General features: G+C 43.2%; 4 protein-coding genes across 5 annotated transcripts; 1 reads left to right on the plus strand and 3 right to left on the minus strand.

The window, feature by feature from the left end:
- Positions 1-53: 53 nt before the first annotated feature.
- On the minus strand, positions 54-2012 carry LOC115633251 (probable fumarate hydratase, mitochondrial). The gene is made up of 5 exons (XM_030530652.1): positions 1844-2012; positions 1654-1788; positions 1384-1587; positions 527-1331; positions 54-461 (listed from the first exon to the last, which is right to left on the minus strand). The coding sequence occupies exons 1-5, from the start codon at positions 1982-1984 to the stop codon at positions 124-126; spliced, it is 1623 nt and encodes a 540-aa protein (XP_030386512.1). The 5' UTR covers positions 1985-2012; the 3' UTR covers positions 54-123.
- Positions 2006-7182, minus strand: LOC115633252 (fumarate hydratase, mitochondrial). 2 transcript variants are annotated; one of them, XM_030530653.1, is made up of 5 exons: positions 6981-7182; positions 3843-3974; positions 3571-3771; positions 2709-3513; positions 2006-2470 (listed from the first exon to the last, which is right to left on the minus strand). In XM_030530653.1, exons 1-5 carry the CDS (start codon positions 7074-7076, stop codon positions 2208-2210), a joined length of 1497 nt encoding a protein of 498 aa, XP_030386513.1. In that variant the 5' UTR covers positions 7077-7182; the 3' UTR covers positions 2006-2207. The 2 variants fall into 2 exon arrangements, with proteins under 2 accessions (XP_030386513.1, XP_030386514.1); XM_030530654.1 differs by lacking the exon at positions 6981-7182 and adding an exon at positions 4047-4065.
- Positions 7183-7355: 173 nt separating this feature from the next.
- On the plus strand, positions 7356-8238 carry LOC115633254 (NADH dehydrogenase [ubiquinone] 1 beta subcomplex subunit 8, mitochondrial). Its single transcript, XM_030530655.1, has 3 exons — positions 7356-7510; positions 7599-7828; positions 7890-8238. The coding sequence occupies exons 1-3, from the start codon at positions 7426-7428 to the stop codon at positions 8100-8102; spliced, it is 528 nt and encodes a 175-aa protein (XP_030386515.1). The 5' UTR covers positions 7356-7425; the 3' UTR covers positions 8103-8238.
- Positions 8239-8901: 663 nt separating this feature from the next.
- Positions 8902-11714, minus strand: LOC115633361 (DNA replication licensing factor Mcm6). Its single transcript, XM_030530802.1, has one exon. The coding sequence runs from the start codon at positions 11600-11602 to the stop codon at positions 9143-9145; it is 2460 nt and encodes an 819-aa protein (XP_030386662.1). The 5' UTR covers positions 11603-11714; the 3' UTR covers positions 8902-9142.
- Between the last annotated feature and the right edge of the window lie 808 nt (positions 11715-12522).

Here is a 12522-nt window from a genome sequence, read left to right on the forward strand (position 1 = left end):
CACGAACTCTTGTTAAAGTGCTGCCAATCGATCCTTGAAATTTAACAAATCGATAAGTATTTGAATGAAGCGCTTTAACTATTTTTAATCAATATTTAAATTGGTATAGCATGTTTGCAAAAATTATTTGGGCTTGGGTTTGGCTGGTTCTTTGTCTGACTTGGCTGGATCTTTGTCTGACTTGGCTGGTTCTTTGCCTGGTTCTTTGGGGCCAATCATCTTCTTGGGATCAACCCATTCCTTGAACTGATCTTCGGTGACACCGGCCTTTAGGGCTTCTTCCTTCAAGGTGGTGCCGTTCTTGTGAGCAGTCTTGGCAATTGCTGCCGCCTTGTCGTAACCAATGTGCGGATTCAGAGCCGTAACCAGCATAAGCGATTCATTCATGATCTTGGCAATGCGTTCCTTATTGGGCTGAATGCCTTCCATGCAATTCTTGCTAAATGTAACACTACCATCAGCTGCAATGGAGAATATTAGAAATATCATTTATACCATTAGAAAGAGGTTATTTTCGGTCCCTCACCCAACAAACGTATGGAACGTAGCACGTTGGATACAATCAGCGGCTTGAAGACGTTCAGCTCGAAATGTCCGGTTGCACCGCCAAATGATACTGCGACCTGATTACCAAGCACCTGAGCACAGATCATAGTGAGAGACTCGCACTGCGTTGGATTCACCTTTCCAGGCATAATGGAGCTGCCGGGCTCGTTCTCGGGCAGCATCAGCTCGCCCAGACCGCAACGAGGCCCTGAGCCCAGAAAGCGAATGTCGTTGGCAATCTTCATCAGACTACAAGCGATGGTGTTCAGCACACCGTGCACTTCAACCATAGCATCACGAGCGCCAAGCGCTTCGAAGAAATTTGGTGCCGTCACGAAAGGCAAACATGTTAGCTCGGCCACGCGCTTGGATACCTTTTCGGCGAAGCCCTTCTGGGTGTTTAGGCCAGTGCCGACGGCTGTGCCTCCCAAAGCCAACTCATAGACGCGCGGCAGACAGGCATTGATGCGCTCCAAACCATTGGTTAGCTGATGGGCATAACCACTAAACTCCTGACCCAATGTCAGCGGCACAGCGTCCATCAAATGCGTGCGGCCGATCTTGATGATGTCCTTAAAGTCCTCCGACTTGCATTTGATCGCATCGCGCAAATGGGTGATGGCCGGAATCAAACGCTCATTCAGCTCCATTCCCACACAGATGTGTATGGCAGCCGGAAAGGTATCGTTGGAGCTCTGCGACTTGTTCACATGATCATTGGGATGGACGGGTTTCTTGGAGCCCAACTCGCCGCCCATGTTTTTGATGGCCGCATTACTGATAACCTAAGCGAATATTTTATGCCTAAGGATAGCCTCAGTTAAGAGAGGACCTTACCTCATTGGCATTCATGTTGGTCTGGGTGCCCGAACCGGTCTGCCAAATGACCAACGGAAAGTCGCCCTTCTTATAGAATTTACCCGAAATGACGTCGTCGCAAGCACAAGATATGGCGTCGGCTATCTTTGCGTCCAAGCCAAACTCCTTGTTCACCTCGGCACAGGCCTTCTTCAGTATGCCCATCGCTTGAATTACGGGCAGCTATGATTGGGGCATAGTGGAGTATTTGCTAGTTGGTTGGAGGGCAAGAATTTTAATGTTAGTTACCGGCATGCGTTCGCCAATGTCGCCTATGGGAAAGTTGAGCTTGGACCGCATTGTTTGTGCCCCAAAGAACTTATCGGCGGGCACCTTTAGCTCACCGAAGGTGTCCTTCTCAATGCGAAACTTGCCGTCGCCTCCCTGCCAGAAAAAGGTTCCTTACGCTTTGGTAGAAGATAGATCCACAAGTACTTACATCCTTGCCTCCGCCTTTCTTGTCCTCTTTCTTATCCCCGCCCTTGTCGCACAACACAGAGGTTGTGGAAAGGGTGCGTGGCAATCTGGCGTAGGACACCAGATATTGGCGCACATTTACAGATCGCAACGACCGAAACATTGCAAATAATTCAAATACAAATTTTTCTTTTCAATTTTATTCCGGGCTATGTTTTCTGATCGAGTTTGGAAAGGCGAAAAAAATGTTTACCAAACGACGACAATGCTTCAACTGACTAATCGACTGAGTCGAGTCGAGTAGGTCGACTTTGTCGAAGCCTGCTGCCGTTCCCAGTTGTTTGACTTTTTGCTTATGTTCTAGAATGTGTCTGTTGGTTGGACGCCTACTTGGGTCCCAGCATTTCCTCGGGCTTAACCCAATCGTTGAACTGCTGTTCGGTTAAATAGCCCAGATTGATGGCCTCCTCCTTCAGTGTGGTGCCATTCTTGTGCGCCGTCTTCGCTATTTTCGCCGCCTTGTCGTAACCAATGTGCGGATTCAGAGCGGTGACCAACATAAGTGATTCGTTCATGATCTTTGCAATGCGATCCCGGTTGGCCTGGATGCCATTTACGCAGTTAGCCGTAAATGTGCGACTGCCATCGGCTGCAATGAGAGAATACGTTGTTTAAGTCGCACCAGACCGACTCTTACATATTCAGAACCCGCCCTTTTCCCTAACAATGTTAGTTGCCCCCATGGAAGACAATATGTGAGACAAGTCCTGCTGTCCCTGTTGTGGTTCTTGGAGGGCAATCGGTCCGATTCTTTGCACACACTTTCTAGTAAGTCCGTATACCCACTGACGTTAACCCCCCCTATAACGAACCGTTTTTTTACTTACACAGCAGTCGAATGGAGCGGAGCACGTTGGACACAATCAGTGGCTTGAAGACGTTCAGCTCGAAGTGTCCATTGGAGCCACCGATGGTAACAGCCACCTGGTTGCCCATTACTTGGGCCGACAGCATGGTTAAGGACTCGCACTGTGTGGGATTCACTTTGCCGGGCATAATCGAGCTGCCGGGCTCGTTCTCGGGCAGCATCAGCTCGCCGAGGCCGCAGCGTGGTCCAGAGCCCAAAAAGCGTATATCGTTGGCAATTTTCATCAGACTGACGGCAATGGTGTTCAGCACCCCGTGAACCTCAACCATAGCATCGCGAGCGGCGAGCGCTTCGAATTTATTAGGCGCTGTTACAAATGGCAGTTTTGTGAGTTCGGCGATCTTGGCGGCGCACTTCTCGGCGAAGCCCTTGCGGGTGTTCAGACCGGTGCCGACAGCTGTGCCACCGAGAGCCAATTCGTAGACACGGGGAAGACACGCGTCGATTCGCTCTAGAGCATAGGCCAGCTGCTGGGCATAGCCACTGAACTCCTGGCCCAGGGTGAGGGGCACAGCGTCCATTGTGTGGGTGCGTCCGATCTTGATGATGTCCTTAAACTCCTCGGACTTGGCACGGAGCGCATCGTGCAGCGTCTTGATGGCCGGCTTGAGGTTGTTGTTCAGCTCCAGAGCCACCGAAATGTGTATGGCAGTGGGGAAGGTGTCATTGGAGCTCTGCGACTTGTTCACATGATCGTTGGGATGTACGGGAGTCTTCGAGCCGAGCTTGCCACCCAGCAGCTCGATAGCCCGATTGCTGATCACCTGAGCATATAAATAATTGCGTTACAAAACTCTCACAATTAGGCGGTCGCCCCTCACCTCATTGACGTTCATGTTGCTCTGGGTGCCGGAACCCGTCTGCCAGATCACCAATGGGAAGTGGTCTGCATACAGTTTTCCGGAGATAACATCATCGGCAGCTTTTGAGATGGCTTCACTAACTTTCGGGTCGAGGCCGAACTCTTTGTTCACCTCTGCGGCGGCTTTCTTCAGTATGCCCATGGCTTGTACCACCGGTTTCTAAACGAAAATCCACATTATAAGGTCAATTCTTCTGCTGTCTGTGCGGAGGGAAAAGGGGAGATACTTACCGGCATACGCTCCGTGGCTCCGCCAATGGGAAAATTGATTTGGGAACGCATCGTCTGGGCACCATAATATTTATCTGCTGGCACCTTCAACTCGCCAAACGTGTCGCTCTCCAAACGAAACTCTTGTGAGGCCTGAAAAAGTTCACGAAGAAAACATGTTAATTTAAAAAAAGAATAATAATAATTTTTTTGCGAGTCACCAACCATTGCAAAGATTTATGGAATCTTTTTGAAATCAGCTTTTTATTTAACCTGACACCCCTGTTTATTGCTCGAGCGATTGTCTCAGATTGCGGGACATGCAAAGCAGATAAGCCCCGAAACACTAAAACATGAAAACTAAAGTGAAATGAATGGCGAATTCTGCGATCCGAAAGAGCGCGAATACAGGCAGATTTCTCTGCTCAACTTAGGAGTATGGCCTTGCCGAATCTCAGTGTGCGGTGCGACCTCATGGGGCGCTCTGATTTACAGCTGCGCTCAGCCAACAATTAGCAAACACATACGGCAGGGAGGTACCGGACGGAGGGACGGAGGTGTGGAATGAGCGTTACAAAGCACTCTTTATTAGCGTTTGGATTATCTTTAAAAAGAAAAACAACCATAAGAGCGGCCTACATTTCTCTACAAAACATCAGTTGGGACAGGGGAGAAATCATTTCAAGTGCACAGCACTAAAGAGCTCGCAAAGAGTATATTGCCTGTGCCCTGAACTTTGTAGCAGAAATTAGTAAGATGAGACAAATTCATTTAGAAATGGTCGTCTTTCGTCCGTTTTCAGTAGAACAGTTGTGGCAACCAGTCGGAAGAACCACTATATTCTAGAACTGCCATAGGAAGTGCCGACCGATTTTGTAATAGTGTCTATCTCAACCAATATTTACATATATGTTTAGGCTTTATATAATGTTGTGACTTATATTTTGATTTGAACCGACATCGGACCACTATATCTTATAGCTGCCATAGCCACTTTCGGCCTATTTTGCAATAAGTGTGTTGTTTTTTTTAAAGCTATTTCTGCCAAATAATAAACGTGGTGGTTTAATATAATGCCATAACATACACTCTGAAAATGACCACCATAGGAACTTTCGACCGATTTTGCAATATCTTCATTGCTTGCTTTGGTTCCCTAATATAAATCACGAGTAGCTGTCATAGGAATATACTAATTAATTATGTTTATAAAGATATCTGAGCCAAATGAAATAATTGAAAGTCTATTAGTGTTATCAAATACCAAATCTTTCTTGAAAAGCCTTTCTGTGTGATATCGGAATGAAGAGTTTATTGATATAACTAATAATACAGAAAAATTAAAACTTCTTATTTTATAAATATATCAGAACTAACTGAGGTGTTGGGAAGTTTGTCAGCTATAATGCTATAGTAATACAAAGTTTAGATTAGACATAGCTGTCATGGGAACGATTCAAAAAAGACGAACTATTGCGAGGGTATTTAAGCTTCGGCACCACACAGCCAACTTATGTACTTGTCTTAAAATTCAATTAACCAGTTTGGGGAGTCGAAAACCAAAACCGGAGCGTTCTCAATTGCGAGTCGCGAGTGTGAATGTAAATGTCGGCAGTCTGGCTGAGAGTTGATTCAAAACTTGATAAAATTTATTACATTACATGGCCATGACCATATGGAATTGAAAGTCAGCAGTTTTGAAAAGCTTTATCGCAATATAGGGTGGCCCGACATGTAACAATTGCTATAGTTTTCTTGTTTCCAAGCTTCAAAAAAGTTACCCACAAAGAATATGTCGGCTATTCGATCAAATCGTATTCTGATCAAGATACATACATTTAATCAAAATCTTCCAACTGTGGCTTAGAAATAAAAAATTTTTTCACCTATTCGTCCGCCATTTTCAAATGATGGATGGTTTATCTTTCTGGCGTGATGAAACTATATAACTATTTATCGACTGTGAGAAAACTCCTTGTTTATAACTTAAAGCTTACATTAGCGTTATCGTAAGAAATTCTGGGTATATAAAAGTATAGTGTTTTTTCGAAAATTCGACCACTTCGTGGGGTGAGAAAGCAATTATAGTTTGTATAGTTATATTCTTTGTTACTTAAACTAACATTAAAGCTAGGACAGTAAAAATAAAATATAAAAAGTAGGTTTCAGAATAATAGAGCCCTTCGTGGGGTAAAAATGCGGTCATATTTCGTATAATTATATATTTTTTGTAACATAAAGCTTATATCAAACCTATTGTAAGAAAGTCTGGGTATAGAACATTACAAGATGAGTGGGTTTTGCACTTCTGATACCAGTTAATGGGCTCAATATTTTGAAAATTTGTATATATAAATGAAAAAAGTTGGTTTTTGAACTAACGACAAAATATTTATTTATTTACAATCTCATCAAAGTAAAAACTGTCTTTTTATGAAATATTTTGATAATAACGTAATCGAAATATATCAAGAGTTAGGAACAAAAACCTCTTGGAGGAAAAAATTACCATTTTTGAAAAAACCAGCCTCCTCTGTGAGAAACAATTTAGAGTGCAGCAGAAGCAGATATTGTTATTTCGTCCAAATTTTACAGAAGTTACCGTTAATAGCAAAAACTATTACATATACACATTTTTACACTTTGTTAAACCGAAACAATTTGCGGTCGCGTTTAAGGTGCGTGATTGAAACGTATGGATAGAATAATGATTTAACATCGATTCGTTTTTAGAGTTCGATTCTCGGATTTCGAAATTGCTTCGTTTGGCACTAAGATCATAGTTATGAGTATGGTACGAATTTTGGGTCACATCAGAGATTCAGAAATTGTATCACTCATATAATACGTACACGATACATTTTTATGTACATATATATGTATATGTACATATGTTTATAGTTATATATATATTTATGCATACATACATACATAGGTAGTAAGCAAACGTTTGGTTACGAAACGCCGGCGTGTCTTCTTTGGGCTTAAATATGCATTTTCTGGCGAAGTTACGCATTATAGATCAACAATCTTTTATTTAGGAGTAACTTTCTTTATTTGTGTAGATAGAGTGAGAGCTAAAAAGTGCATTGGAAGCGACACAACCAAAACAAAAATTGCAACAATTACATAAGCATACGATATAAAGCCATATCTTACCATCCGGGAGCTGGTAATTGCGGCCAACCATGGTTTATTCAGCTGTTGCACGCTACGGAGCGTAGCTGAGGTGCGCTGCAATATTGGTAGCACCATTTTTCTAGTATTCGGTATTGCTTCGGATAACAAAATAAAGCTTAGACCAACAAAGCCGATTGCCAAAAACCTATCCCCGTTCAAGAACTGTTGCTGGGGACGGACAACAACAACAACCTGGAGGGCTCGATGTGCGATAGTCCGATAGATTCCTAATCGAATGTGTTACATCTAAAGAACATTGCGCACACAACAGCAATCTGTATGATACGATATGCGATTGCCCGATACATTTTGTTATCGACTTTGACACATCCACAAAACAGCTGGGCACGATAATTGCTTCTGCTTGGGAAAAAGTTGTGGGTGATTGAGGTTTTTTTTATTAATTTAAGTCAATCAGCTCATAATGTCCGCATTGATGAATTCTCTGCGTCTGGCACAAAAGCTGGGCGCCTGTAACCCTTTCGTGCAGCGTCAAATTGCGCGCAACCGTAAGTGTTTGGTGCAGCTTTCTGTTTTGTTTACGTAACTTTTTGTGCTATAGCCTGAATAGTGCTCATTCAACACATTGTTTTCTAGTTGCCGGATGGAACAAGGACTACAAGCCAGCTCCATATCCGAAAACTGAAAAGGAGCGTGAGGCAGCTGCCAAGAAATACTATCTACTGCCAGAGGAGTATAAACCATACGCTGACGACGGCCTCGGCTACGGCGATTATCCCAAAGTGGGTTACGGCTTGGGTGTTGAAAACAAGGATAACTACTATCCGTGGGACTTTCCAGAGCACAAGCGCAACCTGCATGAGCCTGTAAGTAAAGTGTAAATTAAGTGTGCATTTGTGTACATATTACATATGTATGTATTTTTAGATTTCGGCAGATCACGATTTGTACAGCGAGGATCGTTTCTCACAAGCCGAAAAGCCACGTTTCAGCAACGCGGAATACTGGCTCTCTTTCCTAGGTGTTATGGCCGGTTGCTTAGCACTTTACTATTGGCTGGACGACAAGAAAATGTATCGCCCAGTGGCTGCCAAGCAGTATCCAGCTGAGGGTGTCAAGCACTACACCTTCGAGCAGTAAGCTGTTAAAGGTTAATGCTGACAGACTCCTGGATTCCCTAGGTCCTGTACATTATGTTTATCGCCATTTAATGAAATCGCACCCATGTATGTAAAATTAAAAATTCAAATAGAAAATTACACCAAATTCGTTATTACACAGTCGTGTTCATTTTTAGTGGCCATAGAATAAAAATATTCAGGAATAAAGGAAATATTTAAACAACATAAAAAGATGCGAGTCGAGACTCTAAAAGTACAACACTGAGTTGAGAGCATTATAGTAGAAGTAATTGTTTAAATATTTAGCTTAAGGCCTCGTAGCTATAGCTAAATATTTGTTCGCCTGTACATTTTACATTGCAGCCGAACTGTTAATAATAAAAAAAATATTAATTTGACCGTGTAGGGAAGTCTGCCTTCAAATGCTGCTTCACTTTGTAGAACGGCGAAAGGCTTTGCAGTTTTCACAACCATTAATTTTGTACAGAGTGGAAATTTATATAATATATGATTTATTCAATTTTTAGCAATCTAAAGGTTCATTATTTTTATAAACAAATTTTTCACGAATTGAATATATATTTAATAAATATACAAAGGGCTAAACTACCCTTTTCTTCATAAAAATATAGATTTTTTTTTAGAATTTAAAAAATGTATTCTCGAATTTAAAAATGAATTTCTTTTTGATAAATATTATTTATGTTAAATTAAAGTAAAATTTTTAAAGTAAAAAACTTATAAAAGGATTGTTTGTTCCCGGAATAGAAATTTTCTACAATAAATAGAGTGTACATTTGAGTAAATTTTGAATCATTCTTACGTCCATTACATTTTTTAGGTAGACCCGTTGATTCAGTTAAAAATGATTTTTCTTTCAATGAACTGAATTTACATAAATTTGTAGAGAATTTATCTATTAAATTTTAAACGCGTACTATATAAATGCGTATGGGTTTTTGTACTTAGGCAAGTATTATTAAAACAGATGAATAGAAATTGCGGCCAAGTAGAAAATGTAAAAAAAAACATAAACTTAACTAACTATGCTGATAAATATTATTCTACAATGTAGTTGGGATGCACAACCAACAACGGATCTTCTTCCTCCTTATCTTCATCGGACCCCCGCTTCGGGCTCTTTCCGAAGGGCTTCAGATCGGATGTCTTGAGCGGTATAATAACTTGATCGTGGTAGATGAGGCGATCAATCAGCTTCTCGATGAGGTTCTTGCGTGAAATTAGCTCATCCTCGGACTCGATTTGCTCGGCCACCTGCTCCAGATACCAGGTGACTACATCGCTGCGCTTCATGCCGGTGTCGGTGCCTTCGACCTCGCAACGGGCCTCTTCGCCGCGCATATGGAGGACCAGCATGGTGGACAGATTCTTGTAGTCCTCGAAGGAGAGCGTAAATTTCTTCTTCTGTACGCCACCGCCCGACTGATCGGCTGCACCAGCATCGGTATTTGCTGCCGCCCCATTATTCTCCATGTCGATGTCACTCTGAATGCCGTCATCGACATCCAGCTCCTCGTCATCGTCCAGATGGATGTCGGGCTGTTCCACCCGTATAATTGATTTGTTTAGCAAACGGAATGCCTCCTTGACGTGACGCTCCATTACTCGATTGGAGCACTCCAGTTTGGCCATAGCCTCGCTCAGACGTATCATGGACTCCAGCTGTCGCACAGTAATGCGCCAAGTGCTGCGTCCGGCCGTGCCAGTGTCCCGCTGCCGCAAATGACCATAATTCTCGACCAATATTTTGCCCGCCTCCTGTCCAATGACGGGCTTGAATTGGCGAGCAAAGGTCACGTAGCGCAGGACCTCCTCACGCGTGTAGGCGCGCTCAACAGACTCTTCAATATTGGAATGCAGGTCCACGATTTTTCGAGCAATGGCATAGTCCACCACTTCGTTGCATTCATCAACGAGTATGAAGAAAAGATCGAAACGCGACATGATGGGCGCCGACAGCTGAATATTCTGCTGCAAACTCTTGGAACGATCGTATCGACCGTTGATCGGATTCGCAGCGGCCAGTATGGAAGTGCGAGCATTTAGAGTGGCACGCACGCCAGCACGAGCAATGGAAATGGTTTGCTGTTCCATGGCTTCATGGATCGCCACCTGATCGCGCTGATCCATCTTGTCGAACTCGTCGATGCAACAGATACCATTGTCAGCCAACATCAGAGCGCCTGCCTCGATGACAAAGTCGAAGCTCTCCTCATCGCGTACAACAGCCGCCGTCAGACCAGCCGCGGATGAAGCTTTGCCGGAAGTGTAAATAGCGCGTGGCGAGAAATCCGCCACTTGTTTGAGGAACTGCGATTTGGCTGTACTGGGATCGCCCACAATGCACACATTGATGTCGCCACGTAGCGAAGTCTTCTCCATTGTGGTCTTGGCCACGCCACCAAACAATTGCAGCAATATGCCACGCTTAACTTCATCGTTGCCGTAGATGGATGGGAAGAGGCTCGTGATTAGGTTGCTGTATAGATTGCGATCCTTAGACATTTCATAGATCTTATGCCACTCAGCATCCGTCATTTGTTTCTTCATATCCTCAGCAGTGACCTCAGACATGGGCAGATCTGTGCCACCAAAGCGAGCGGTTGTCGCCTGCACACTGCAGGCCAGGAAAGCCATGCGATAGTTGAGTTCACGCACACCGAGTGCCTTCAAGCCGGTGATGCCTTCCGAGCCTTCGCCAGCTTTGTGACGAGAGCCGTTGTCAGCCTTCGTGCCTGGAGTGGCGAGCACACTAACATCGGGCACCACAATCAAGGTGCCGGTAAAATCGTAGCGATCGCCCGCCTGCACTGTCTCGACCAACTCAGAGCGCAAGATTATCTCCACGGAGCGTGGAATACAACCGCGCGGCAGCTCTGCTTGCGTCTCCTGTATGCGTATCTTTTGGAAATCCAAGAACAGCGATTTCTCCACATCCAGCATGAAGCGACGACGATTGGAACAGACGGGATTGCGGCAGATCGTCGGATTGGTGAACTTAAACTGCTGCTCAACATTGCGTATCTCGGTCTGGCAGTCCAGGCACATAAAGGTGCCCGAAACTAATTCTGGATGCACTGGATGGGTGCGCACCACCTGCCCGGATATACGAATCAGAGTGCCGATTTTCGATGTGGTTAGATCTCGAACTTTGTGCCGCGTCGGCACTTCCGTAAAGGCTACATAACAATCCTTGTTCGTCTTAAGGCCGATACGATCTTTCACATAATTCGATACGGACTGGCACAAAAACGGATAGACGTGGTAATATTCCTCGATGATGGCAGTGGCCAGATTCTGATCATATTTCTCAACATCTTCGAAGCTTACTTCGAGGGTGCAGCGATCGGGTGATTCCAAATTGGCTGCCGGCCGAGTATATTTTATCTCACCGTCCTCCTTGAACTCCTCGAGGAAGTCTTGGAACAGCTTCTGGGTTCGTATACCCACCTCATCTTTGACGCGCAACTGTCCGATCTGTGCATCAGCAACATCCATGTTTTTTGATTTGCTTTTAAATTTGCACTAACAATACCTAAACAATTGCTTTTGACGGAATAATAAAGCCAGCACGAAAAATGCCGATAGATGCCTTTGCCAACTGCGTGTTTCGCGAATTCGCGCCTTTTTTTGACAACCCCCGGATAGCAACACTGGCCAGATGACAATTCCTGAAGAAGCGCTATGGACGGATTCGAAATTGTCGATGAGCCTAAAATGCGACATTGGTTAATCGAATTTACAGTACTAATAATATGTTAATTTTTGACTAAATTAAATTATTTTTGAAGCATATAACAGACAGATTGCTAACAAGTGCGTAACAATTAATTAATAATTAGCTAGTTCTATGGCTAACATCCGAATAAAGATATTGTCCAGACTAATATTTCGATCCTTTTTTGTACATGTTAGTGGATTGTACAAACTTTTCAAGCTTATTTTTATGTTTTAAAGGCTTTACAGTACTAATAATCTGTTAATTTTTGACTAAATTAAATTATTTTTGAAGTTATTTATAACAGACAGATTGGTAACAAGTGCGTAAAAATTAATTAATAATTAGATAGTTTTATGGCTAACATCCGAATAAAGATATTGTCCAGACTAATATTTCGATCCTTTTTTGTACATGTTGGTGGATTGTACAAACTTTCCAAGCTTATTTAGTTTTAAAGGCTTTTCCTCATTCATGAATCAGGAATAGCACCGAGTCAACTGTTCTCTCATATTAGATGTGTTGTTTGAGGACTTGTACTCACGAATGCAATGATTGCATACAACAGCAAATGGTTTTCCAGCGAACTTTATAAAATGCTTCCACATAACACAATTTTCTCTTTTTGCTGTTGCGCTTTTAACTTCGGGTTCAGAGTCTGTCGTTTTTTTTAAAAGAAGGAAAACACACATTTTATTAA

Source organism: Scaptodrosophila lebanonensis, unplaced genomic scaffold, assembly GCF_003285725.1.
Source record: "Scaptodrosophila lebanonensis strain 11010-0011.00,11010-0021.00 unplaced genomic scaffold, SlebRS2 tig00001418-arrow-arrow-pilon, whole genome shotgun sequence".
NCBI lineage: Eukaryota > Metazoa > Arthropoda > Insecta > Diptera > Drosophilidae > Scaptodrosophila > Scaptodrosophila lebanonensis.

Bases quoted from the DNA above. Each gene is read 5' to 3' on its own strand.
- LOC115633251 (XM_030530652.1), bottom strand. From the start codon at position 1,984: ATGTTTCGGTCGTTGCGATCTGTAAATGTGCGCCAATATCTGGTGTCC. The intron at 1,588-1,653 runs GTAACTAACATT...CCCCAATCATAG, and splicing joins ACATTGGCGAACGCATGCCG to CTGCCCGTAATTCAAGCGAT. The intron at 1,332-1,383 runs GTAAGGTCCTCT...ATATTCGCTTAG, and splicing joins CCAACATGAATGCCAATGAG to GTTATCAGTAATGCGGCCAT.
- LOC115633252 (XM_030530653.1), bottom strand. From the start codon at position 7,076: ATGGTGCTACCAATATTGCAGCGCACCTCAGCTACGCTCCGTAGCGTG. The intron at 3,772-3,842 runs GTAAGTATCTCC...ATTTTCGTTTAG, and splicing joins GAGCCACGGAGCGTATGCCG to AAACCGGTGGTACAAGCCAT. The intron at 2,471-2,708 runs GTAAGTAAAAAA...CTCTCATTGCAG, and splicing joins CCGCTCCATTCGACTGCTGT to CCGATGGCAGTCGCACATTT.
- LOC115633254 (XM_030530655.1), top strand. From the start codon at position 7,426: ATGTCCGCATTGATGAATTCTCTGCGTCTGGCACAAAAGCTGGGCGCC. The intron at 7,511-7,598 runs GTAAGTGTTTGG...ATTGTTTTCTAG, and splicing joins GCGTCAAATTGCGCGCAACC to TTGCCGGATGGAACAAGGAC. The intron at 7,829-7,889 runs GTAAGTAAAGTG...ATGTATTTTTAG, and splicing joins AGCGCAACCTGCATGAGCCT to ATTTCGGCAGATCACGATTT.
- LOC115633361 (XM_030530802.1), bottom strand. From the start codon at position 11,602: ATGGATGTTGCTGATGCACAGATCGGACAGTTGCGCGTCAAAGATGAG.